The sequence below is a fragment of the Carassius gibelio genome, chromosome B8, assembly GCF_023724105.1.
Source record: "Carassius gibelio isolate Cgi1373 ecotype wild population from Czech Republic chromosome B8, carGib1.2-hapl.c, whole genome shotgun sequence".
Taxonomy (NCBI): domain Eukaryota; kingdom Metazoa; phylum Chordata; class Actinopteri; order Cypriniformes; family Cyprinidae; genus Carassius; species Carassius gibelio.
The window spans coordinates 13,655,463-13,681,961 of record NC_068403.1 but is presented as its reverse complement, the minus strand read 5'-3'; the positions used below and the strand labels follow the sequence as shown (position 1 = coordinate 13,681,961).

The 26,499-nt window shown below is 37.5% G+C and overlaps 2 protein-coding genes across 3 annotated transcripts; one reads left to right on the top strand and one right to left on the bottom strand.

Annotated features, from left to right (window-relative positions):
* Positions 1-213: 213 nt before the first annotated feature.
* LOC127963639 (potassium voltage-gated channel subfamily KQT member 2) lies at positions 214-22,358 on the top strand. The gene is made up of 15 exons (XM_052563656.1): positions 214-665; positions 5,559-5,649; positions 6,250-6,376; positions 6,657-6,832; positions 7,809-7,937; positions 8,289-8,399; positions 8,493-8,588; positions 8,875-8,969; positions 9,126-9,188; positions 9,745-9,774; positions 11,797-11,981; positions 15,376-15,475; positions 16,511-16,642; positions 19,531-19,648; positions 20,431-22,358. The coding sequence occupies exons 1-15, from the start codon at positions 370-372 to the stop codon at positions 21,145-21,147; spliced, it is 2,466 nt and encodes an 821-aa protein (XP_052419616.1). The 5' UTR covers positions 214-369; the 3' UTR covers positions 21,148-22,358.
* Positions 22,077-26,421, bottom strand: LOC127963638 (uncharacterized). 2 transcript variants are annotated; one of them, XM_052563655.1, is made up of 8 exons: positions 26,249-26,421; positions 24,209-25,900; positions 24,047-24,113; positions 23,584-23,918; positions 23,127-23,199; positions 22,996-23,050; positions 22,789-22,908; positions 22,077-22,563 (listed from the first exon to the last, which is right to left on the bottom strand). In XM_052563655.1, exons 1-8 carry the CDS (start codon positions 26,289-26,291, stop codon positions 22,462-22,464), a joined length of 2,487 nt encoding a protein of 828 aa, XP_052419615.1. In that variant the 5' UTR covers positions 26,292-26,421; the 3' UTR covers positions 22,077-22,461. The 2 variants fall into 2 exon arrangements, with proteins under 2 accessions (XP_052419615.1, XP_052419614.1); XM_052563654.1 differs by having other exon boundaries at positions 23,584-23,921; positions 26,249-26,417.
* Positions 26,422-26,499: the final 78 nt, after the last annotated feature.

The window sequence follows — 26,499 nt, the reverse complement described above, 5'->3', positions numbered from 1 at the left end:
ATGACACCAACCTGGAATAACCTACTGCTTGTCTCCATTGTGCTGTTAAAGGCATTCAGATTTCAGCATGGCAAAGTTCTAGTTCCTTTTCTTCCATGAATGATTTAACTAGCTTTCTAATTATTTACTACTTGCAACAATTTGTTACATCAGCCCCTTCTTTCAAAATCCGACAGCTGAAACATTAAATATAGAGGCTCGTGCAGGAGCCGGAAGGCGTAAAGATAAAGGACTACCCCATTGCAGTTTCGCCTTAGCGTTTCAATTGGCTTTTAGTACGAGACCACCGCACTACAGAACACACCCCGGTTCGGCGATGTCTGCCCACGATTACTTTATACACTCGTTTGGATCCTTTAAACTGTAAGGATGGTGAAAAAATCCGCTAACGGTGAAGTTTATCACCCTCCCGCAGGGGAGAAGAAACTGAAAGTCGGCTTTGTGGGACTGGACCCCGGGGCTGCGGAGACGAGCCGAGACGGGGCACTTCTCATTGCCGGTTCCGAGAGCACAAAACGGGGCAGCATCCTGAGCAGACCGAGGTCCAGCATCTCCAGGGGGAGAATCGCTCACAAAAGAAACGCACGTTACCGCAGACTGCAAAATTTCCTTTACAATGCGCTGGAAAGACCCCGAGGCTGGGCGTTCATTTACCACGCTTATGTGTGAGTATGTGCTTTTCTGCGTGACGTGGGAATCACCCACCTTTACTGACACAGATGCTGTGCTGCACCGCCCAGAATGCTGAAAGTTTGACATTGTTGTCGGCCTGCCTGCAGCTTTTGTCGCAGAGCGTCAGTCAAACAGTGGGGAAATATGTAAAAGTTTTGTCTGGTTGCAAATGTCTATACATTTAGAGCCAGGCCGCCAAATGAGCTTTTCACAGCTGTGCATATTTCTGAGTCGTTGGAAAGTGTTCACAGATTATTAGCCTACTGTAGACTGTAGGGTATCATCAGGCAGCGGTTTCAGAACCGGTCAGCTCCTGTAGTACCGCGTCAGCGCGCTCGATCGTGTTTGCCGCGGCAACAAATCCGTGATGCTTGCCAAGAGGGAAAACCGTGCCAGAGGTTCACGGTTTCGCCGGTGGCATGCCAACGCGGCCGTCGCTGGGTTCTTTATTGTGGCACAAGGGTGTAGGAACAATCTGGAAAGTGAGGAAACTAATTTTCTGACCATCTTAGTCTGGCTTATGAATATTAATCGGTTGACGTAACTTTCGCGTAAATAATTGGCAGAAAGGCAGTTAATGATCCGAGCGTTTAAAACCAGGCGAGTTTTTTCTTTCAAAACTAGCTAGACAACTAGAATAATGTTATGTAAATGGTTCTTTTTTCATTCTAAGTGATTTTACAGTGTCTTGGCTACTTAAACTTGACAGTCATGGGCGAGACCGTCAAAAATATATATTTTTACTACAGTAGCCTATGTAATGTGTATTATATTAGTGTCTGCTGTCTATTTCAAAAGCATGGATGTCAATCTAAATTATTCGAACATCTCACCACACTGAATTGTGTGCTGAGTCTTTTTCAGCTCTTAAAATACATGACAGAGATAGATAAGGGGAAAGAGCACTGGATGAAGAAGATATTTATCTAGAATCAACTGAAAAGCCGTACTGTATGCGTGCCAGAAAGTCTTAATTCACTCTAACCAATGCATTTCCAATCAATGAGAATCAAAACAATACACAACACGGAAGTACCAAGTACTACTACAATTATTAGACATTAAGACATTATTAGTAGCATTTACTGTAAATACTGTACCATTCATTGTACATTAATGTAGTAGTTTATCTATATGATTATTGTTTGGAATGTAAATCACTGTACTGTTTGCCAACAAAATATGAGCAGTACACTGATGAAATGCTAGAAATGCTTCTGACAAAGCTTCCAATGTTCCCTCTTCTGACTAGCCTTTTGTGAATCCTTATGAGGCTTTATTTTATTTTCTACTGGCGTGTATTATATGACTCCATCATTATCTTGCTGAGTGGTCCCTAATCAAGAATCTTTACAGATTAAAATTTCTAATAAGTAATTTGGAGCATGTCCTAAAGGATTCTAATAGGAATGTAATCAAATAAGATCCTACAGGATAAACTTAAGTTCTTGCAGGAAGTTATTTATTATTATTTTTTTGAGCCTGAAATTGTGTAATCATTATAACCCTAAATACAGTTTTTCTGCTGGGTATTGGGAGCTTAAACACTTTAGACCGTTAAATAGGAGTTATAAAGATTTTCTTTAATTTTATTTTTGGTGTCTTTCAGCTACATGATATTCCTTTTGATTTTATATTCCTAAATATCCTATAGGATTGGTTTCAAATGATAACACTTATAAACCTCTGTATCTTTTGGTTGGACAGATGAGATTGGTCCTGTGATTGAATCTTAAATCAAGGCGTGTACAGCATCACTTATTCTGTAGCCTTTTAGAAACACAAAGAGCTCCATTACCTCAAATGTCATCTCTTATGATGCATCTAAACCAGTCTGTCATAATGCAGCATCATAACCTCAGACTGTATCATGGATGCTGGAGTATGAGCTGTCTAATCTTCTGAGTGGCTGTAAATGTCTTTGTCCGCTCTGCTGGTCATGCAACCCTCATAGAAGACTCCCACTTCAGCCTGAGACTAGAATGTGAGTTCTGAAGATACATTATTTATACAGCCACCATCCTTATTTTACTCTGTCTAGTGTGCCCACACACACACACACACACACACACACACACACACACACACACACACACAGACACACACACACACACACACACAGACAGAGTGCAGTGCAGTGTGCTGACTTTGGCCTCTTACGTTAAGTGTTTTTTCTCTCTCTTTCACAAGCATTAAATGCAGAGATAGCACTTTGCATGCTGTACAGACTCAGCTAAGTCCTTATTTCTAAAGCTTAAGGAAAGGGGTACAAGGAGATATTTAGAAGTGGTGAATGCTTTGATATGCAAGTGAGTATTTGTGCCTTATTGTATATGCAACTTTATTTTGCTGCTAGTTAGTTGTTGATAGCTAATGCAAAAAAAGGGGGAAGAATATAATAATCTATTATGAATTACACAACAATATATACACTCACAACTCTATAAAATAAGAGTATTTTATGAATAAAATTATATAAAAATTCAAATGAATGAAAAAAATGATAAAACGACAATAAAGACATTAGTGATCATACAGAAAATATCAAATGAATGTTTTATTTAAAAAAAATACTATTAATAAGTTTTTTTGTAAACCAAATCAACATATTATAATTATTTTGTGACATTGAAGACACTATTTTAAATGTATTTTTAATTAAAACTGAATGGTATTGTAAACTTTTAAGACATTACTTAATTGTTATTTAACGTGAATTAAGATTTGATGTCACCTAATAACAAATCATTGTATATGTCCTCGGTTCAGTCTGGAGTTTCGTTTTGAGAGAATTGGGCTAATAGGGTGAATGAGGTAAATCGATTGCTCTATTACCTATTCACTGCTGACTCAAAGAATGTGTCCTTGTCTCTCTGTTTGACAGGCCCGTATAGTCTACTCCGCCTTACAATTTCCAGATTAGTCTGTGGCTGTTGCCAACATCAGGAGCAATAACCAGCCTGACAAAGACAAAAGGGCTTAATGACTATCTATTTATCGTGTTTATGTAATTGGTTTGTACTGTAGGTTTTTTACATTTGATGTTCAGATATTTAGTATCACAAACAGTGAGTGTCAAAATGCTGTATTGTTGCTGAAGTAATTGCAGTCTTGTGTTTGATGCCTCTGTGGTCAGTTTGACTGTTTGTGAAAATCTTATTAGATTTTCTTGGGTTGCACTTTCAAAGCACAAAGTTTGTAAAGCCCCTTACCTGAAGGCAGTACATTAAGATCTGCATGTCAGCAAACATCAGCATCAGTGACGTACAAAACTCCAGTGTAGCTGTGTTAATGTCAAGTTTGTAATAAATGACTTCATCCTCTGAAGACACTACGTGGCCATAAAGTCCACACCATCTGAGAGCAGGAAGGTGAGCAATCCTTTCTCATAATGTGATGTGTTGTTCCTGTAAGCCACGTCAGGTGTCTGATGTCACTGGTCCTGCACGACTCAGCATTTTATGGCCATGCGTAATGAGTAAAGATTAGATTGCCTGTGAGAATTCTCATTTGAGCTGATTTACTTACCATTGACTTTCTAATCCTCTGTCTCCCACCTTTATTAATGCACCCCACATTTATTCACCTCTGGCCTCATTCCCTTTAGAACCAGTCTGTTTTACTGATCTCCTTCTGTTAGATTGTTCCAAATTAGCAGATTAGTTTCTGTTATGACATATAATATTAATACCTGGGGCAAGAAACAGCTTACTCAGCAACTCAGATTTTATATAAGATCTTATAAAAGAACAGCAAAAGTTTGTCATTTTAAATCAATACAGATCTATTGAATATTAATATAGGTAGTTTTTTTTATCATAATGGTTTTCTTTGCATATTGAAGAAGTCTGGAATCCTGGCTCATTTATTACTCTCGCAGGGCTTAAATCCAAAAATTGAGATTCACACAGACTCAGGGCCAAAGACTAAATATTGTCTGCTTTGTAAAGGGAAACTGTCCACTGCAATGGAATAAAAAAATAGATAAATAGTTTAGTTAAAAGACTACATTTGAAACAAATGTCACTTTAAACAAACAGAAGGGAATTCAAACACCACAAGAGCATGTACACTATTGTTTAAAAGAAGAATGACAATTTTTTCAATGTATTTTAAAATGAGTATGTTATAGATCAAATAACAGTGATCAGGGTTTTGTTTTTGTCTTGGAGAAAATAGAATGAAATGGGCACCTTTTATTTTCATTGTCACCCTCATGATCTCAGACTGACCTCTTCTCTGAAGGCATTGCGCTGGTCATTTGAGTGCCTTCACTGATTGTGTGATGATGGTCGAGATTCCCTGACATTTAACTTTATCACACAGCGCCACATCACTGCTTGTTGCCTTTGTAATGGTGTGAATCATTAGGCATCAATGTTTTGGAAGTCTCCAGGTAGCTTTGGTTGTCAGTTCAGAGTATTTCTGGTTCCCCCCAAAGTTTTATCTCAATGTTTTTATCCGTCATTGTTTCTCTTTCTCTCTCTCATTGTACATGGGTGTGAGGCCCAGAGAGGTTTTATGCTAATGAGACTTTCAGCTATTTTAGTCTCATTTCTCTTCACTCTCCTTCTCTCTCTTGAGGGATTTATCTCTGAGTTTAACTGCAGAGTGTCAGGAACTCTCCAAGGATTCTTGCTTCTCTCAAAGATCACAAAACCAACGATGGGCCCAAGAGGGCCCAATTCTAATTAAGTGTCTAAACTCAATGTCCTTCATGAATATGCATCAACTACTTTATCCAAAACAAATAATATCAATGAATAACTTCTAATACTGAAGCGTCCTGTATCAGTTGGAGCTTGTAGAGTTGCTTTGATATCTCACGTGAGAGAACAAGCCAGCGTTCCATTATTGGTTTGATTTACTGCTCTCCTGTCTTGCAGGTTTCTGCTGGTGTTTTCCTGTCTGGTTCTGTCAGTGTTCGCAACAATCAAAGAATACAAGAAAAGCTCTGAGAGTGCCTTGTACATCCTGGTTTGTATCTGATCCTCGTTTAACATGATTTACAGGCAGAAGCTGATACATGTAGTGATGCTGTCAGGGTTTTATATCAAACACTTGTGTGTGCACATTGTAAATACTGTAGATCACAGTAGATCCTGTTCCACATTCTAACAGAACGTGACGAGTAGGACATTATCCAGTGGTGATGTGAACATGAAACTTTATAGATCTGTTTGAATCAGTGTAACAGTAGCCATCAAGCACTTACATACTGCTCTCATAAAAAGATTGCACGTGCTGTGTTCTGTGTATTTTTGACTTGTTACTATTTTTGTAAAAAATGTGTTTTATAGTAATAAGTTTTATATCTATTTGTTAAGTTTTGTTTTTCTCATTTGCTAACAATTTGACTTTTATGTTATATTATATTATATTATATTATACAACTAAGTTTTAGAATATCTGTCGAATACCAAATTTGAATGAAACATGAATGATAATTTATTCAATTTTATTTTATTTTATTTTATTTTATTTATCATTGGGCATTATATTACATTATAACTATATAACTATAATATGGCAGCACAAATAAATGTCAGTAAGTGGATGTGTCTGCTGTCTGTCCAGGAAATTGTGACAATCGTGGTGTTTGGTGTGGAATATATTGTGCGGATTTGGGCAGCCGGCTGCTGCTGTCGCTACAGAGGATGGAGAGGAAGGCTGAGATTTGCACGCAAACCCTTCTGTATCATCGGTTAGAAAATCAATTCAGTTTTTTTTGGTCTGTTCTGATTTTCTTCTATAATGCATGTTTCCTCCTCTCTCTCTCTTCTCTTTCTGTGTGTGTCTCTCTATTCTTTTTGCTCAAGAGACAATAAAATCTGCTTTGCCAACTTTTTGGGGGGCAGTAAATGAGAAAACTCTCTGAATTGTGACACTTGATAGACTGGAACCAGTGCTACAGTAGAATAATGTGAACTCCATTAGTGCATGATTTAAACGAATATAACATAAAGAATTTTCTTGTTCTGCAGATATCATGGTCCTTTTTGCCTCTGTGTCAGTGCTGGCCGCTGGCTCACAGGGAAATGTTTTTGCCACCTCTGCCATTCGGAGTCTGAGGTTTCTTCAGATCCTTCGAATGCTGCGTATGGACCGCCGCGGTGGCACATGGAAGCTCCTGGGATCTGTGGTTTACGCACACAGCAAGGTGACCAGTAACATGGCTGTATTCATTTTTCTGTCCACATTGAAAGCAGAAATTATGTGCAATGCAAAACAATCACTGTATCAAACTGTGGATAGTTAGAACAAAGTGTTAAACACCAGATCATTTCATGTATTGATTGTCTGTCAATACACTAATGTTTATTTTTGTTTACTTATGAATTTGTGTGCTGAATGGGTAGTAAATGTGTACTAATTGAAAACAGAGACTGCTAAAGTTCACATTAAGTAGTTTACTGAGTGAACATATTTCCACCAGTCTGCAATTCAGGTCAGTGGGCAGCAAATTCATTACTATTTATTAGTTTCTATTACTGGAGAAACTGTATCACTCCATTTAGTCTGCAGCTATTAACACTATTCAGGGCTTTAAGCACCCCGTGAAATGATTTGAAAGCACATTTCTTTGCTGTATTCAGAGATTTTGGCATTTTATTTAGCAAAATGTGGTCCAGTATATGTTACAAAATATTAGTTTTTAAATAAATGTTTTCTTTTTAACTTTTTATTCATTAAAGAATCCTGAAAATGTATCACAGTTTCTACAAAATATTTCTAATAGTTAATAGTTAATAGTTTTAACTTTGTATAAGAGAATATGTTTCGCCATTACAGAAATGAATTACATTTCAAATATATTCAAATAGAAAGCTATTTATTTTTCCAATTGTAAAAGTATTTCGTAGTATTACTCTTTTCACTGGTTATAAATGCTGCTATGCTGAACACTGAAGACTTTTTTCAAAAACACTTAAAAATCTTACTAGCCCCAAACTTCTGGTCTCAAAGGAAAAGATGTGGACTAAAAGGCACAGATGTATTCTTTATTTAGGCATCCAGACAGCAGTTTGAAAAATTATCTTTATATGGGATTGCATGCAGTTAGCATGTTTAATTTTAAGTAAGAAATTAATCACATGTTCTTGATGTTCCTAACATTTCTGAATCCCTAAATGTAGGAACTCATTACGGCGTGGTATATTGGATTCCTTTGTCTTATCCTGGCATCTTTCTTGGTGTACTCAGTGGAGAAGGATGACAATGCAGAGATGTTCGAGACCTACGCTGACGCCCTCTGGTGGGGGCTGGTAAGTGCTACAGCTTCAGCCAAGCTCCATCTAATCAGATAAAATGAGAAGATAAGACAAAGTGAAACAAGACACTGCTCATGGATCCATTTCACAAGTGGACCAGTGCACTAAAAGAACTGGCAGCTCCTCTTAGGCTCCTTTGGCAGATAATTTCACTCCAGAGTAACTTAGTGTAAACTAATTGTGGACATTACTCCATGAACTCTGCTCAAGGACCCAACAGGATCCCTACATGGGTTGAAATTATAACCTCTACATGACCATCCTAAACCCTTACTAGCTTATATTATTAGTATATACAGTACATAAGCTATGCCATTGTTAAGGAAAATTATTTCTATTCTCTAGATCACTCTCACAACTATTGGTTATGGGGACAAGTATCCTGTCACGTGGAATGGGCGTCTAATCGCTGCCATGTTCAGTTTGATCGGTGTAGCTTTCTTCGCTCTTCCTGCGGTGAGTTTAAAGCGATATGATGTCATCTCTAGTGCCTGACTTCAGACATGGCTCACAAACAGGTGTATTTCTGCACTGTTTTCTCTGTTGCAGGGTATCCTGGGCTCAGGCTTTGCTCTAAAGGTTCAAGAGCAGCACAGACAGAAGCATTTTGAGAAGCGTCGTAACCCTGCTGCATCTCTTATCCAGGTCAGACCTGGAACGCGTGTAATTCACACCACACACATTTCGAGTGGATCAGCATTCTGCTGTCTGTAAATGTGCTTACTTATATCTTTTCATATTTAGTTGATGTTGACTTTGCTATGTTTAAAAATATATGAGGATCGTCTTTTAACTTACACACTCTCATCATGTTTTCTTTGATTTCAAAGGCTTGAAATGTTGGTGGTTACTGCATAGAGTTATGTATTACTATATGGAAGTCATGTGCTATCTTAGAAGTTAATTTCAGTTATTTTTTTCCCCACATCAGGCAGCTTGGAGATTTTATGCCACTAATCTTTCCAGGACAGACCTGCTGTCCACATGGGACTTTTATGAGCAGACTGTGTCGGTCCCAATGTACAGGTAGTCAGTCATCTTATAGACCACTGTAACTGTAGATACTGTATTTTAAAGACCCATTTCTTGCTCGTTTGTATGCTGTTTTTCTATTTATTTTAATTCTCAACCGTGTTTTTTTCTATTTTAAAAGTCTTTTCTCTGTTCTGCCTCTACTTAAAGACTCATTCCTCCTGTAAATCAGCTCGACATATTAAGAAGCCTGACGGGGAAATCTGGTTTCAGGTCTGGTAATTTTACCAAAGAGCATTTGAAATATTAAAATATCAATGTAAATAATATTATAATTATCATATCTCAGAGGGGTCTAAAGTCTCAGCCCACATTGATAATCTGTAAATAATCTAATGTTTTAAATCTTGTGAAACAAAGAAAAGTTAATGACCATGCAGAAGAAATTCTTCAGATTCAGCACTATTTCTAGCTCATTAATCAAAGTGATTGATTATGTGACTTTTTTGCACATGGTCAGATGCTTTTTTTTGCTTCCATTGCTCTTTAGATCACATCATGCTTGAGAACATGGGCTTTACACAAATTGTAGTTTATGCAGCTGAAATGCTAATAATTTGCACTCAAATTATGCTGATAATATAATAATACAAATACAAATATATTGGAAAAGGATGGAAAAAAAGAAAAAAAGAAAGGCAGCCTTATCATTAATTCTCTCTGCCTTTTGGCCTTCACTGTATTTGTGAATGTAATTCCTGTTTAAAATGTTTGTTTGTGGTGTTGCCTGCTTCAATCTCCTGTCTTTATCGCTTCTGTCTTTCTAAAGGAAGGACTCGCAGCTAGAAGTCACTCCAAGGTTTGTTGCCCTGGATTATCCCATAGAAACTTGACTTTTCCCAAATCACGTCAATCAAAAACTCATTCAGACACATAGAGAATCGTAGTTTCAGATCACCATCATCATTCTTCAAATGAGAAAGCAGCCCGTATCGCTGTGTTTGAAGTCATTTGAAATCACAAGTGTTATTCAAAGACAACCTGGTTGCACTTTATACTACAGTACCTTCAAGTGGTATTTACACAACATAATAAATGCAGTTTAAAGGAACGAACATCTCATTAAAAAGAAAACAATCACACTTTTGTGGTCTGCTCTGTAAAATACCTGCTATAGCAATCCTGTAAAATCAAGTGCAACATATGACCCATCCAGCTCATTTCATTCGGTGTAACAGTGTTGGCTGTTTTTAGGGGGTTTTGGGGAATAACTCTGATTTTAGGTCCCACACTTGGACATGGCCTAAACCATTTTTGACCACTGCTTGTATAATCTTTTCTCTCTCATGACCCACTCCAACCACATTCGCAGTAGTGAGATTTCACACAAAGACACCCTGTGTGGGTGCTGCCCGAGAAGCAATAGGTACCGTTGCACACAGATACTAACATCTGCACGCCCAGATCTCTCTCTCTCTCCAGCATTTGAATTGATCTCTTTCCTTTCTGACTTTGATTTCCCCCCTATTTCTAAATGTATTCCTTCAGTGTGTATCATCATCGGCTCAAGTGAAATATTGCAACATATTTTGAGACATACAGCATAGTGCACATTCATATCTCTCGTCAGCTCAGGTGGGCTGAGAAATGTTCTGCTCTCCAGCATCTAAAAATGTTGTCTTGTTTGAACCAGAGATGCAGACATTTGTTTAGCTTTGTTGAAAGAGTTTTGCTTTGCGGATCAACTTTCCCACTTAGCACCTGGAAGCACTTCCCATTGCTTCTTACCTCAATCCCACGAGACCATCCTCCTCTGCAAGCTGCCTTGTGTTGTATTAGGGTCTCTCACTTTTTCATTTATTCACTTGGCTGTTTTTTAAAAGGTGTTTAATTAACAGTTGTGTATTTTTTCAGCATGCCCGACAACATGCATGTGTTTCATTGCTTTGTTGTTGAAAAGTTTCCGCTGTGGCAGCATGTGGGTCTGCTGTTGCATCCAGAAGTTGTGGATTGCATTGCATGACTGAGAAGCACCATTATCCATATCTTTGCCCATGTAAGTCTGATCTTAAATAAAATAGAAGAATACAGAAACCATGCATTCAGTGTTTGCTAAGGAATTCAAATGTGTTTTAATGTACGGTTGCGAAATTGCTTACAGATTACATGTTTCAGTCATTTTTAGAAATGTACAGAACTGAATTCCCAAGCTGTTATTTGATTATTTATTATATTTCAGTGTTTTCTTTTTAGTGGCTTCAGCTGAACATTCCTAAAGCAATATTTACATATCAGTAAATATGTTGTTCCTTTAATATTTTTTGTAACATTCAATTATGAAATTATGAAATCCATCTGCACTTAGTTTTAGTTTATAATTTTCTTAGTAATGTGAATTTTTGTGTATTTAATTATGTATTTGTTATTTTGTTTGTTTATTTTGTACTGGGCGTTAGATTTGTACAGATGTGTAGAATGGACTCATATTCAGTGACGTGAATTTTTAAGCAAAAACAAATACATATATATATTTCTGTATAATAATATAATTTAAAAAAAGGTACAGCTATTGAAACTGAATTAAGTGATTTCTTTGTCTTTTCTGATTAGCACCCTATTTTTTTAAATCTTACAAAATGCATAAATCTTACAAAAAAAGTTCATGCCTAAAACAGAAATTTCAATCAGTGCTAGACATACAAAAATACTTTTTTTCTGCAGTGTATGGTCATTAATATAATTTACTGGGTATTTTCTTTTTAGCACTGGATGGTTTCCACACTGGAAAAATACTTCTAAGTGTGTGGGCTCAAGATGATTTGTCTGTTTCCTTTGCTTTTTTTTGTTTGTCTTGTTGTACTTCATTGTGTCTGCTGTGCAGTCGTAAGGCCAGCTTGAAAGAGAAAGGCAGTCCCTCTAAGAGCACCGGGGGGAAGACCCCGAAGCCAGAGGAGGGAGTCAAAGAGAGTCCAAGCAAAGTGACCAAGAGCTTGAGCTTCACAGAGCGGAACAAAGCAAAACACGCTTTCAGAATGAAAGATGGAGCTTCTCGGCAGAACTCTGAAGGTCAGAGAATGTTGTTATGTGCACATACACAAGAATATTGGTATACACACTCTGTTATTGTGAGTGGAAAGTGTAAACTGCTTCCAAACGTACATTCACCTGTACATTACATACTTACTCTGCATACTGTAGGTGTCTTTTCTGTTTTTTTTTTTGGAGTGAGATTTTAGCAGCTAGCAAGAGTAGTTTGTTATTTCCTGGCACAGAACCAGATGCCACACTAGATTGCTTAATGTGTCATAGCACAAAAGATGGTGTCAGTGATAGTCGATTCATTAGAATCCATAAGACGGCAGGTGTGAGTTTCTATTTAAAGAAATAGCCTAAAAGAAGAACTGATCTTTTTTTTTCATGAGTTTAGTCCCCTTGCTTTGACACATAATGTTTCAAATCATGTTTTGCAGTGCAACATTGTATTATTGTCTAAAGATGCTTTTGGATGCTGTACCATTTGTGGCTTTTCAGTTGAAGTTAGGAGCGGGTTTATATGCCCTTAGACACTCGATCCCCGCAAAATATTTAATGCACGGTGAAAATGCTTTGTGGGAATTCACTAAGAATCAATTGCATCTGCTGATAGTGATGTTGTTTTTTTGCACATGCTACTGCATTTGTATTGTTTAGTATCTGATTCAGTACAGGAACTGCAAATCAGGCAACAGTGTAAATGGCTGAAGATTTCATGCTAAATGAAATTTGCACAGGAGCATGTGCTGATTTGCCCTGGAATGACTGTCAGTTAAACTGTATTTTGGGTGGTCAATGAATGAGACGTATTACTCTCATTACCTGTTTTATGCTCTTGGCAAAACTCTGTAGTGCTCAACTTCATTATATATATATATATAAATATAAATGGATCCATTTTATGTATTTCACTTCCTGCACACTCACCAGTTTCTCTCTCATTTCTCTCTACTGGAAAAAATAAAGTGCTGATTGAGTTGCAAGATGAGGACTTCGCCATGAAGAGTTCTCCAGGTTAGGCCATGATCCAGAAATATGATCCAAAACGTACAGAGATGACAGAGCAGTTTCTCTTAGAAGTAGACTTTATTAAATCTGAATCTGTAAGTACACTAATGCAGGAATAACTGCTCGCAAATGCCACCTGGTAGAAATGACAAAATATTGTGTTTGATAATTAATGAACAGTATCACAGACCTCAGCTAAATGAATTTGTATAAATAACTTATGTAGCAGTGACCCCACAGCATAAGCAATACGAGAAACAGATTTGGGGTTTGTGGTTTTTCCATGAATATGATATAAAAAAAGGCAAACAACATATTCTGTCCAATTCAGTTTCTATAAGGTTTGCCATTTTGGCAGCCCTAATATTAAAATTTAGACATTTAAATAAATAAATAGGAATAAAATTCAAAAATTTGTGCTTTTGTTTTGTACTAGCAGCAGGCATAAATAAATAAATAAATAAATAAATAAATAAATAAATAAATAAATTATTAAAAGTAAAATTCATAATAGGTATGCCACAATGAGTATTGAAAAAAAAACTGAAATGACAAATTATATTAATGAAAAACAATTTTTTTTATTATTATTTTTTTTATATGAAGTCATTTGACAATGAAGTATATGATTTTCATGGAAAGTGCTTTATAATGATGTCTAAGCAAATCTCCCCATTCATAATGTAAAAGAAGTCTAATATAAGTGACACCATGTGTTATACAGTTGCATGGTTGAAGTCATTGTCATCTTTGACCATCTCTCTCTCTCTCTCATCTCTCTTTCTCTATTTCTTTCTCTCTATCTTTCACATTTTCTCTTTTTCTCTTCCCATTTTGGCAGCGATTGAGGGCTTAATCAGTAAGACAAACTATGTTGTCTGGGGCTGCATCTCTTTAGCACTAGTCCAAAAAAATCTCAACACCAGTCTGCTAAAGATACCCAATGCATGTTTTAAATATGGCTCCTTAATTACCAAACTGCAGCATATCTTTACAGATCTGCCCATCATCCAACACTCTCTGTCATGAACGCTTGGCTGGAAGTTTCATCTCACTTGAAGCATCACGCAAAATATCAATTCTGTCACTGATGCTTGGATAGTTTTTACAGCAGCTATATTAGCCTTATCTGTCAACATATGACCGTGAAGTGAGACAGTAGAGCAAAGACGATCGGTCTCAGGCTCATCCCATGACAGAATGTGTTCCATGAAGGTGTTAATGAAACACTTTGCAACTTACACTTTCCATCAAGTACTTTGCACTAACCTGCATGAAAGAATCTCTCAGCTTATGAAGGAAACCAGTTTGTTTCCAGAAATCGGCAGTTTTAACTAGCTGGTTGTTACTGTCATTTGAATAGGATATGCTTTTTCGGCTGTCACATCCTCATTCAGATGGCATAAGGATGACACATGTAGTACCAATATTTAAGCTTTTTTTGTCCCAGCTTTACGTTAACCAGCATTTTTCAGGGAGTTGAAATTTGTTAGAGTTTGTTAGGTGGACAAACATTTCTCTCACATGTGCTATTGCAGTAAATGCTCAGGCTAGCAGGTTCTGGTAAGTGCGGCGTGCATGAGTTACACTGTTGTTTCAGCTCCAAATGCACATTGAAATATTAAAAGCATGTCTGAAGCTTCTGACTAATGCTGACATAGTGATCATGAGATCAGGAGGGATATAAGTTTCACAGCCGCAGAAATTTGACCGTGCTCAACTCTTTTTCATCTATTTTTTTCCCCTGAGCATTTCTGAAGTGTGGAATATATTAAATTCAGTTTTTGGAAAATCTCAGTAGTGATTTAGCATTTTTTTCAAGGAAAGTCACTTTGGGGTAATTTGTGATTTAAGTGCCTTAGTCAAGGACATACTCTGACTCCATATGCTTTTAAAAGGACAGTCTCACAAAAAAATTACATTTACTCATGTCGTTTCAAACCTGTATGGTGATCTATAATGGGTTTTACTCTAGCAATATCACACGAGCAACTATTGTAATGAATTTCAGCATAGCTAGGCAAAGTCTCATTCCTACAGTCATGCTGATATTCAGAACAACATCATCATTTGCAAGTGTGATATTGATTTTATACAACAGTTTTGTAAATAAGATGTTATTTCAAGAAACTTCACACAACATCAACTTGATACTCGGTGGGAATGCAGACAGGCAGAGTGATATTAACAGTGAAAGTCACAGTGCTGTTGGACTGCTGTAAATATCACTCTTGGAGCGCTGCTCAGCCAATCGAATTCAAGAACTGGAACTAACTGTTGTATAACGTGGAGTGCAGTTTATCGAGCATGTCTGCCATGGCAGATGTTTTCTGTCATCTTTGATCTTGTCACAGGGCTGTTCTTTGTTAACATTAGGACTCTTTACATTGGGAGCAGCCTGTTGTTTTGTGTGTTGTAGAGGCAAGTCTTCCAGAAGATTTTGGGGATGACAGAGGTTTCCCCTGTGAGTTTGCGCCGGATCTGTCTCCGGGACTCAAGGTCACCATCAGATCAATCTGGTAAGAGTCACCAATCTCTAGGCTAGAAAAAACTAGGGGTATAAATATTTGCAAAATAAATAACAAAATATTTATGCATAATAATTATACAAAAATGCTGAAACAATAATTTAACTGCTGGGACAATCAAATGTTTATTTAAGGGCTCATGAACTGCCTGTTTTTTATTTTGCACTGTTCTCTGATGTCCACTAATGTTATCAAGATTAAAAAAAAAAAAAAAAAACCTTCATAATTTAGAAGTAATAGGCTTTTGTCTGTACTTTTTTTTACCCCCTCATCGGAACGCTCTGTTTGAATAAGCGTGGCAGATTGTAGACTCGGACGTACAGTAAAGAGCCACTGATATGATTGGATAACACTTATGTATATTTGACAGTCTTCATCCGGACACTGCTAATGTTAAAAATACATAAACACTCAAATGATCTGTAATATCAGACAAAGCAATAGTGATCACGCAATAAAAACAGTTACTAACTCTTGTGAGGGGCGACATCGCATCCAATATATTTGAAATAGTATTGTCTCTTAGTTTCAATCTTTCTGAAAATCCTGTGCTGAACTGTGGCTTGTTTGTAAGTGAATCTGCGGGAATATAAAGTGTACAAAGGACCAAGTTTTTACTGGTGCAGTCTGGCACTTCATTAAAAATGAAGATCATCAAATAAATGTATCATTTTGTGTGTGTGTAGACCTGCGTTTGCCACTCTGTGCATCAATCAGTGGGCGGGGCTAAACTGACAGTGATGTAGAGGCAGGTGTTTATCATCTTCTGTGAGGCGATGCATCATAAAGTGACACAACCTGTCATTTTGGCAGATTGGCTTCAAAATAAGCAGTTTTTAGATTAATGAGAAGGGTTTGAGTTCTGAAACGTACAGAATGTTTTTTTTATAGCACAATGACATCTCGAAACATCAAGGGAATTTTGATTTCTCAGTTCATGACCCCTTTAAATTCTGTAATTATTGCTTTGAATTGTATTTTTAGATATGTTCCACCCTAATTAAAGTCTTATTCGGTCTTCCCCAGTGTTATGCGGTTCCTGGTGTCTAAGAGGAGATTTAAAGAGAGCCTCAGGCCTTATGATGTGATGGATGTGATAGAGCAGTATTCAGCAGGCCATCTGGACATGCTGTCACGCATCAAAAACCTTCAGTCCAGGCAAGACTTCAGTCTGTCTAGAATAAAAGTTTTCACCATTGCGGTGACCTAACAGTGACAGGATCCACCTGCTTCAGTAGTCAATCAGTATTTGGCAAGAGCTGTAGCAGAATTGTAAATAGCACCCTCTGGTGGTAATGTATGTGATGTTACAGAAAGATTCAACAAAACTCTAAAGCAGGATGAGATTTCAACACTGCTCAATCAAAATCACATTCACAGTGGGTTTCTTTTTTTGTGTCACATTCAAAATGATTTGAATTCAGATTCACTCCTTCTCCAGATTCACAATAAGCCTCATATATGTTGTGAAATTACATCCACACATATACTGATATATTCCAACAGCAAAAACCATTTCTGTCATACATGTAAACATGAGACACTGTTCCTAGAAGCGGGTGAGAAGTGAACAGACATGTATGGAATATATTCTTTCTTATTTGTGGACGGTCCTCACTGGGGTTCAGGGAGTGGTTTCCATGTGTTGCTTGATGATGCTTGGTATCCATGTTCTCTCTGTGTACTTTGCCAGGATAGATTTGATTGTGGGTCCCCCTCCCCCCTCGACCCCTCGCCACAAGAAGTACGTAATCATTCACCATTAGCTTTCCCAGGCTGCATGGCTTTATTATTGGACAGCATTGGATTAAAAACTCCAGTGTTGTGTCAGTTTATTGTCACTAACTGGATGGATTGTTTCTTGATTGGTTATTCTTTGTTCACCTTGAGAAAGATTTACATTTTTGACAGATATAATAATCTATAAATAACACTGAAACGAGCATATGAAAAGTTAATTTATGATTAATAAAAAGTGTTTTTGCTGCACAATAATTCAACACATTATGGTGTGACCATGCAGTCTGTTTAACGGGGGAAGGATGTAACTGTGCATGTTTTCCCAGGGTATTAAGAAGAGAGAATAACTTAAATGTACAGTGTGTAACACACAAAGCATCATAAGGCATGGAACCCGGTGACTTTTTGGATTATTTTTCATTTAACACCTTATTCCCCACATTATTTATTATATTAGTCAAATTCCCTGCCATTGATGCAGTATTGTCTGACTAACATTGTTGGGAAGCTACTTTAAGGGTACAGAATCGTTCTAAATATATCATTTCTGATATCATTTATAATTGAATCTGAGATATTTTACAGGATTTTTGAACAAATGAATATGAATCTCAATTAAGATGACAGTACCAAACTAATTATTATTATTATTTAATATACAAATAATAGCAACTAACAACAGAATTTAACACTATATTCTGTTATAAAAAAGTAGACAAAATATGTAGCACAGGCACTTGAATTTATGAAGCTATTTTATTATTAATTTACATAAACCTATTAAATAGATTTTGCTAGATAGTTTCAGACAGTGTTATTTTACTATTAGTTATTTTAGTATTTATATACTATTGTAGCTTTACATTTTAAAAATAGCTTTTATTTGTATATGTTTGGTTTAAGAACTGTATTTGATTTATTATGTGCTTATGCCCTTTTCATTTTTGTTAAGTTTTTTTTATAAATGTAATTAAATAATTCATTTATTTAAATGTTATTTTTATTTCATTTTCAGCTTTAGTGTTGGTTAACTATAACAAAACAAAAAGATTAGACTATACCAACATTACAGTATAATTGAGAACCATCAATTTTAACATTTATTAGACTTAAAAAAAAAAACTTTATAATTTAAGTGAACTTAAAACAATCTTCACATAAATCCATTATAATAAATGTCATGTTTACTTGTGCCCTTCAACAAGTAGGAAATATACAGAAGTTAAATAAAGGTATCAACACTAAATTCTAAATTAAATATAGATTAATCCTTAAAGCTACAGAAGTTATTATTTTTTTCTTTTGTTCTTTGATTAACAGATGTCACAGCACAGCTGGGTTATTAGGTTATTTGGCTGCTATTACTTTAAGAGCGTGCTGCTGAACGTGAAGCACTTTAATAAGAAGTGATAGAGACTACAGTGCGTTCCGTCATAATTGTGTGGAATTGAAGAGCATGTATTACGAGCACAGTATAACGGCTGACAGCACAGTAAAATGTATTTTTACTGACATATGGCTTGTCAACATCTCATCTGACCACAGTTCTCTCGCGATTTCAATTGACTTGCATCTGATGCTGAGGTGAATTGGAGTGCACATCTGAAAAGTCTCCCATTTGATGTGGTCATATAGACCTTCTGTGTCTAAATAAATGCAATCCTTTTCAAGAAAAGAGACAGAAGCAGTTGTGAGTGGGGTGGCCAACCCTAGCGTCGGCCATGCATTAACTGCATTAAACTGTAAAAATTAATCACCTGTATTAATGCTAATTTTGACAGCACAACTTGGTAGATGAGGCCTTTTAGGACAAATTATTTACTAGATTAATCAGATTTCCATGCTGAAAAAGGTAGTTAATTTATTTTTTTCTTAATTTTTAGTTAGTTTCTCCTCAACACTGATGTCAATAACTTTGCAAAGACACGTGTTTTCACTGCAGTATTGCGAGCGTTCATCTAAGTGTAATGCTGCAGCTTTGAAAGAGTCACATTTCCAAGATTCCAAGAGTCATCTTGATTTGTGGAGTCCCAAGTCCCTGACGAATGCATGCTGATCTACAACTTTGCAGTATTGCATGCAGCATGCAATATGGCAAATATTCACTTTCAGCAAATCAGACGTCAATCATCTTCCCTCTTATTTCAATTTGCTGTCCTATGTTTGCATTCGCATGCTTGAGTTCTCCTCCATTAAGCTAATTTCTGTTAACTTGACAAGGTACAGTGCACAGTTAACCACTGAATCTCAGTGTGGATGAGGGTGTATTGACTATGTGTCGAAGTGATGGTCTATTGGATCATTAGAGTGGACCAGATTGTGGGAAAGGGAGCCACGGCAGGAGAAAAGGACAAGTCCAAAAGCGACACGGAGATGGCTGAGGACCCAAGCATGATGGGACGTCTGAACAAGATGGAAAAGCAGGTGAAGTATGTTATATCAAGTTCATTTAGTGGAGGACAGTACACCCTTTAAATAAAGGTCCTTTATTAGAGTCTTTGGTTCCATAAAGAACATTTAGCATCCATGGGACCTTTCCATTCCACAGAACATTCCACCAAAAGCTAATTTAATTATTTGCATGAGTAGATTACATATAAAGTAAATGCAAAGATGCAAAGAGAAATGAATTCTCAAACACACAATATACGCTTCAAACACATCTTATGCTCAAGTTGTAAAATTTGAACTTATGTAGAAAGTTCTCATAACGTGTTGTAATGCTAGCCAATAAGCGAAAAGCTTTTTGACATGTCTGATTGTATAAAAAAATGTAAGAGATCATTATGGCATGTTTTTATTCACACGGGTGAGAAAAAAAACATCCCACAAGTAATCTAGAGGAATAATGCGATGAGAATATTCACTTTGTGTTTGGTGTGCTCACACCATTAAAAAGAAAGGTTCTTTAAAGGGTTCATCGAATGCCCATTTTCCACAAGTTGATATGATTCTTTAGGGTCTTAATGAAAAGTCTATAACATACTGTGGTTAAAATTTCTCAATGGTTGTATAAAACAACACCTTTTTACCTGGTCAAAAACAGCCCTTTTAAGAACAAGCTGTTTTGTTGCATGCCGCTTTAAATGCTAATGAGCTCTGCTCACCCTGCCCCTCTCTTCCGAGCCGCTCTCTGAGAGACGGTAAACTTTAACTGCATATGTATATGTCAGTGCTAAAGGACTTCACTGTTTCTCCTTGTGCAGGTGGGGGCAATGGATCTCAAACTCAACTTTTTGGTCAGCATGTACACCACACATATGGGCATCCCACGATCTGAGACCGAAGCCCTCCTAGGCTTTAAAATCCCTTACCCTGCTCCTCCCTACCACAGCCCTGATGATAAGAGTGAGAAAGCACAGGATGAGAACGAGGATGAGGATAAAAAGAGTGTGTCCCCTGTCCATCCTGGTCCCAACGGGACTCCCACTGATAGCCAATGTCGGCCCTCTGTCTCATGGCATCATCAGGATGACCATCCCCTCAATGTGCCTCTCTGGAACAACAGCCGAGGAGTTTCACCAATAGGCACTGACGACCCCTCGCTGTACCGCCTCCCGCCTCCACCATTCCATGAGATCGGGGACAGCAGCCGCTCACGTAGGTCCAGGAAATCTGTCCAGCAGCAGACGGCCATCGAGAGTGACACGTCCCTCTCTATTCCCTCAGTGGACCATGAGGAACTGGAGCGCTCTTTTAGCGGCTTTAGCATTTCTCAGGCCAGGGAAGAGGATTATGTGCCACCGGTGAGACTGGGGCTTTTTGGTAGAGGCGGCGGGACACCATGCACCCATCTCAGGCCTAATCTGGCTGAAGGGGAGTCGGATACAGACTCTGACCTCTATACCCCGGGAGCGCCATCCCCTCTTTCGTTTACTGGAGAGGGGCCTTTCGGTGACAGGATGTGGCCTGGTCTGAAATAGTTTGGAGTTTGTTTAATGGACCAGTATCCTGGATGTAGCTGATGGATGTGTATGTGGCCATTTGGACTTGATGGAGTGAATCGTTTTCAGTGTCAAAAAACTAAAATGTGGGAGTGATTACCGACTGCATAGATGCCACAGAATCGAGAATGAATCATAAACACTGCAATTAAAAAAAGATCCCAAACATGGAGGCTAAGGAAAAGATTGTGTGTATTCAATTACTGGCATGGAAATAAAAAAGGCACATCGTCTTTATTACTTTGCGTAGTCACCACAGCTAATGCAGTATCAAATGCACTTTACCTTTAAACTGTAATTTTAATTCATGAGATATTTATTTATTTATTTACATTGTTTTTTCCTGAAATGCGTTATGAGACTGTTATGAAAACGAGTAGTTAATCAGGGCATGTTCTATAGTAAGCATTTAATTAACATTTTAAAATGAAAGGTTCCTTTGGAGAAAATTAATTCAGCCAAAGAAAAAGAAGGCAGAAAGCTGAGCATGCCATACAGGTTCTTTTCCCTCTTACATTTCTTATCTCTGTAGAATGGAAAGATGAATTAATTTGTTATAGCTACATTCAATAGCTTTATAGCTAAAGTGAAAACACTTATGGAGAGAGACACATACTTTTGGAGGAGCTATTAATATTTGCAGGAACCCTGGTGATGATCAGAGGACAAATATCCATGCTATTGTATGCAATCAGTTTTAATTTTCTAGAATTGGTAAGCTGCACTATGATATCAAGTTTTATGCTGTAGTGAAGAAGGCACTGAATAATAATCAGAACTAAAAATACATTAACTGCATGGCATGTTTATGGAATATAGCTTGTTGACAACCTAATAGGACGACAAATGAGATAGCAATGAAAGAAAGTCCCTTCAGCTGCAGTCAGATATAGTCAGGGATGAAGGAATTGAAAATGTATCAATTGTATTTATTTGTTTTGTTTTTCAAGGTCAGTTTTACATTGAAACCACTTGTTTGTACAGGTTTCTTGTTGGGCCCAGAGACCACACATGTCTGCAAATGTAGCACTTTTCCTAGTAAAAAGGAGGAAAATTAATCTATTTAGATGTAGTTTACATAAGAAAACAGGGATAATCATGTTAAAAGATATGAAAATTTTTCAAAGCGCTGTTCAAACATTACAATATTAGGTTGCACACTGTAAGGAAATAAAGTTGGTTTTGTCTCAGACTTCTGGTTTGTCCGTGTCGTGAGATTTTGCATGGCCTTATGCAATGGTTTCTCTATCATACTTGCAGAGGCCTTGATTTCTTTGTGTGCACGTTTTGAATTCAGTAGATCCAGTCCAGGTTTTCTGAGGCCCACCAGTAAGACAGCACACCCACCGTCGTCACTAGACCCACTGCTAGCACTGAACGCAGCAGGGCAAGACACTATCGAGAGGTCAAAACAGAGTTAGGCTAGATTATTGGCTTTATTTATTAATGACTTTAATGCTGTTGTGCTCAAGGCTGATAGACTTAACTTGTACAACTTAAATTCTACATTAATAATGACAGGATCAGAACTGACATTTCTATGAAAAATATGAACACAATTTATACATAAATAAAGCGTGCCATGAGCATGTTGTTTTTCATATTTCAATTCATATTTACCTTATTTCTCTTGGGTTGTTCCTTCAGCTGCTTGTCTGCCTTCTGTAACCCCTTTGATAAGACTTTGTACCTTCCTGTGTACAAGCGTCTCTCGGTTGGTTCATCAGAATCACTTTGCTCCTGAATCATGTGGATAGCAGTAACACAATGACTGGTTACTATTATTTGATCATTTTATTAGTTTGCTTGATGATCTGCTGTTCTCACCTCAGTCTTCAGGATGCTGACAGTGTCATCTTCAGTGTTTGATTCCTGTTCACTGCTGCAGGACAACATAAAATTCAAGCTTACAAATCCGAAATATGAATGCTATTGAAGCTGAATGAAATCCATCTTACCTATCATTATCTTCCTCGTTTTGAGAAGATTGTTGGCGAAATCTTAACATTAATTTGTGGGTCCTGTCTGTGACTGTTAAGAGTGACGCACATATTTATTCATTTAGCAGGCATTTTTATCTGAAACCAAGATCTTGATACTAACAACATTTGAGCTACAAAAACTATTTTCCCAGCAATATATGTAGCTAATTTGGGAGTCATTTCTTAGTATTTTCAACATCAATGATGAAAATATTTCAACTTAATCATAATCAATATTTTCTGGATTCTGAAAGAATAGTATTTATTTGAATTTGAAATCTTTTGTAGTATTATAAACGTATACTGTCTCTTTTGATCAATTTAATGCATCCTTGCTGAATAAAATATTCAGTTTTAATTTATTTTAAAAAAATCTTACCGACCCCCAAAGTTTAGAACGGCTGTGAAATTCTATAGTAAATGTCACACTTACCCTCATTTTGTTCCTCTTCATAATATCTGTTAGATGCATCAGTTCTCGCTTGTTCCTGCTTCATTTCCCTCTCTATTTCACTTTTCAGCTTCTCCAGAAAATCGTAATCATCATCACCGATCATTGTACCTGAGTTCACTTGAACTTCTTCATTAATATCACAGTCATAATCCTCAAGTTTCATGTTGTCCTCATCCATCAGAAGGGCGCTGATATGATCTATGATGTGTGAGGGTTCACGGCTGTCTTCCTCGTTGCTTTGGTCTCGTTTGATTGAACTGGACTCTGGAGGATGCAACTCACTGATGCAACTTACTGTGCTCGGTTCCTCTTCACTGCTGTGTGGAAATATCACATGCAAATCGAATTTATGAGCTTGTATGGTGCACTTAAGTATAAGATATGTATGTAACACAAAACAAAACTTTTCTTTTCAATCGTCAAATCTTGAAATTTGTCTTACCTGTAACTATCCTCCTCATACTGAGAGGATTCTGGCTCCAAACAAAATGTCACTTTATGGCTCCTCCCTGTTGTTGTTGTTGGGTAAGAATTTACCAAAATTAAAAAAAATGATTTTAATGAAATTGTGGTAAGTTAAGATGGTTCACAAATGAGCATTTACCCTTGGTCTCCGCGTCTTCGACGGACTCGTAGTATCTGTTAAATGCTTCAATTCTTGCCTTTTCTTTCTCCCAGTCCCTCTCGGTGTCTTCCTCATCATTCTCCAGCTCTTCCAGGTAATTGTCCTCCTCATCACAGATCACCTCTCCTCCATTAATCTCCCAGTCATATTCATCGAGCTTCAGAATGTCCTGGGACCAAAACATCCCGGGTAACAGAGTGTTGATATTTATATCTCCAGTTTCTGAAAGTTCTGAATGTTCACTGTTATGTTCTCTGTTGTCCTGGTCTGTTTCCACTGATGGATGTGACTCAGCAACACTTATGTTTTCAGGTGAATCAGTCTCAGAAGAATCTTTCACTACAGTTCCACGAGATGCTGGAATGCTTGATAAACCTTCTACATCACACATCTCTGGTTTGAAGCTATCTTTGACCACCCCATCCACTCCTTCGCGCTCAACACTGTGCCAGTCTGTAGCAAAGTCCTTCGTGAAGGTGTGTGTGTTTTTGTCCTCTGTGTCAGTATGTGAAATGAAATCGGGTGTATCTTCTTGGTTTTTGCAGTAGTCGTCCCCATCACTGCTGAAATCACTGTCATAGTCCGGCTGCTCATTCATGTAGGATTCATTGGAATTGAATTTGAAATTCTCCGAGATCCCATAATCAGAACTTTCCCCAATGTTTGAAATCTCGCGATGATATTCAACATCTGACTGGAACAAGATGTCATCATCGGATTTCCCAGTTGTTGTCTCCACATACAGACCCTCATCCTTGACACGAGTGAGCATGTCTGCAGGATCCATACATTCAGCTTTCTTTTGGAAATCATTGTCATCTTTCCTTGAAGTTACAACACTGTACGGCTGGAGATGTTCTTCTGGGCCTACAGCCTGCACCTCAGCTTGCTTGGTGTCCATTTGATCGGGTTGTCCTTCACTGCTGTCCCCACTGTCAGTTTGAGACAGATCAGAGGGATACTCTGCTAAACCTTCCTCGTCTCTCTCATGGTCCTCATGATCTTCTTCTGTAAACTCTTTTATTTCATCCATAGACTCAACCTCCGCTGATGCACTGTTGTCTTGCAATGTTGACTGTAAGGCACTTAAATGATTGAGCTGCTTATCATCTGGTGCATGCTGAAGGACACATCCCTCAGTGCTGTCAGGCTCCATTCTTTCCTCTTTTGATGTTGAGCACTCATTTTCAGTTTTATCCACCATCGTGGAGGCCAAGAGATGAGATGTGGTCTCCTCCTGAGTCCATGTGCTCATTGTATCCAGACCATATTGAGTTCCTTTTGGGAGAACCATTTCCAGCACATTGACATCTTCAGCTTGTTCCTTGTTCATTTGATGGATATCTTCATGTATCTCAAATTCATTCTCTCTGCAATCCTCTTCATGCAAGCTTAATTGCTGGTTTTGGGTTTGTGTCTTATTTTCGACTGCATCGTTGTCATCCCGTGAACCACAAAGCGTAGATCCTGCCTTCGAGCTTGGTTCATCTAAAGAGAAGTTCCTATTGTTCTCAAAACAGTGCTCAGTTTCCTCTTCCCTATTCGTCCACTCTAAATCTAAGTCAGAATCAGAGTCCTCCTCCATGTCTGGCTTATTTTGAAGTACATTAATGCTGTGTGCGGTTGCTGTGTCATCATCAAAGTTCAGATGCTCAAAGTTTGCCTCGGTTTCTATAAAATAAAAATAAAGGAGTACACACATCAGTACTTATTACACTGTAAGAAAAAAATCAGCAGAAAAACAGATCACGTCCTGGTAGAAAATACCAATACCTGTTCTGTAAAGTTTAACTTTAAACACAACACATCTCATCAATGCGCAATACAAAACGTGCTAAACACCTGTGAAAAATCAATACACAAAATGTAGCATGGTACACTGATGTTTTTATGGACTTTTCTTTTAAATAGGTGAAATTGCATTCCTCAACCCAGAATATTTATGGAATACCACAGTTTAGTAGTGAGATCATTTGATATGATATGCGCAAATGTACATTATACAAAAAGTGTTCTTACCTTTGAATGCATCGTTCAGAATATCAGCCATGTTTTGATCCATCTTGTTGTTGACACAGCAGGAGGTGGAAAGTGTTTAATTTCATCCCATACAGACAAAATCAGATTCAAACATGACAGACACTCTGAATGTTTTAACACTTGACAAAATGAGAGTGTGTGTTACGTACTGCTTTGTGTCATAGCTGCTTCCTGTTTAAACAGGGTCATGCTAACAAGAACATCAAAACAGAATTTACTAAACAAAACAG

Excerpts from the sequence above, each read along its gene's own strand:
- LOC127963639 (XM_052563656.1), top strand. The coding sequence starts at position 370 with ATGGTGAAAAAATCCGCTAACGGTGAAGTTTATCACCCTCCCGCAGGG. Across the intron at positions 6,377-6,656 it reads CAAACCCTTCTGTATCATCG|ATATCATGGTCCTTTTTGCC; the intron begins GTTAGAAAATCA and ends CTTGTTCTGCAG. Across the intron at positions 11,982-15,375 it reads TTCTCGGCAGAACTCTGAAG|AGGCAAGTCTTCCAGAAGAT; the intron begins GTCAGAGAATGT and ends TGTGTGTTGTAG.
- LOC127963638 (XM_052563654.1), bottom strand. The coding sequence starts at position 26,291 with ATGGATCAAAACATGGCTGATATTCTGAACGATGCATTCAAAG. Across the intron at positions 24,114-24,208 it reads CGAAGACGCGGAGACCAAGG|GGAGGAGCCATAAAGTGACA; the intron begins GTAAATGCTCAT and ends CAACAACAACAG. Across the intron at positions 23,051-23,126 it reads AACGAGGAAGATAATGATAG|CAGTGAACAGGAATCAAACA; the intron begins GTAAGATGGATT and ends GTTGTCCTGCAG.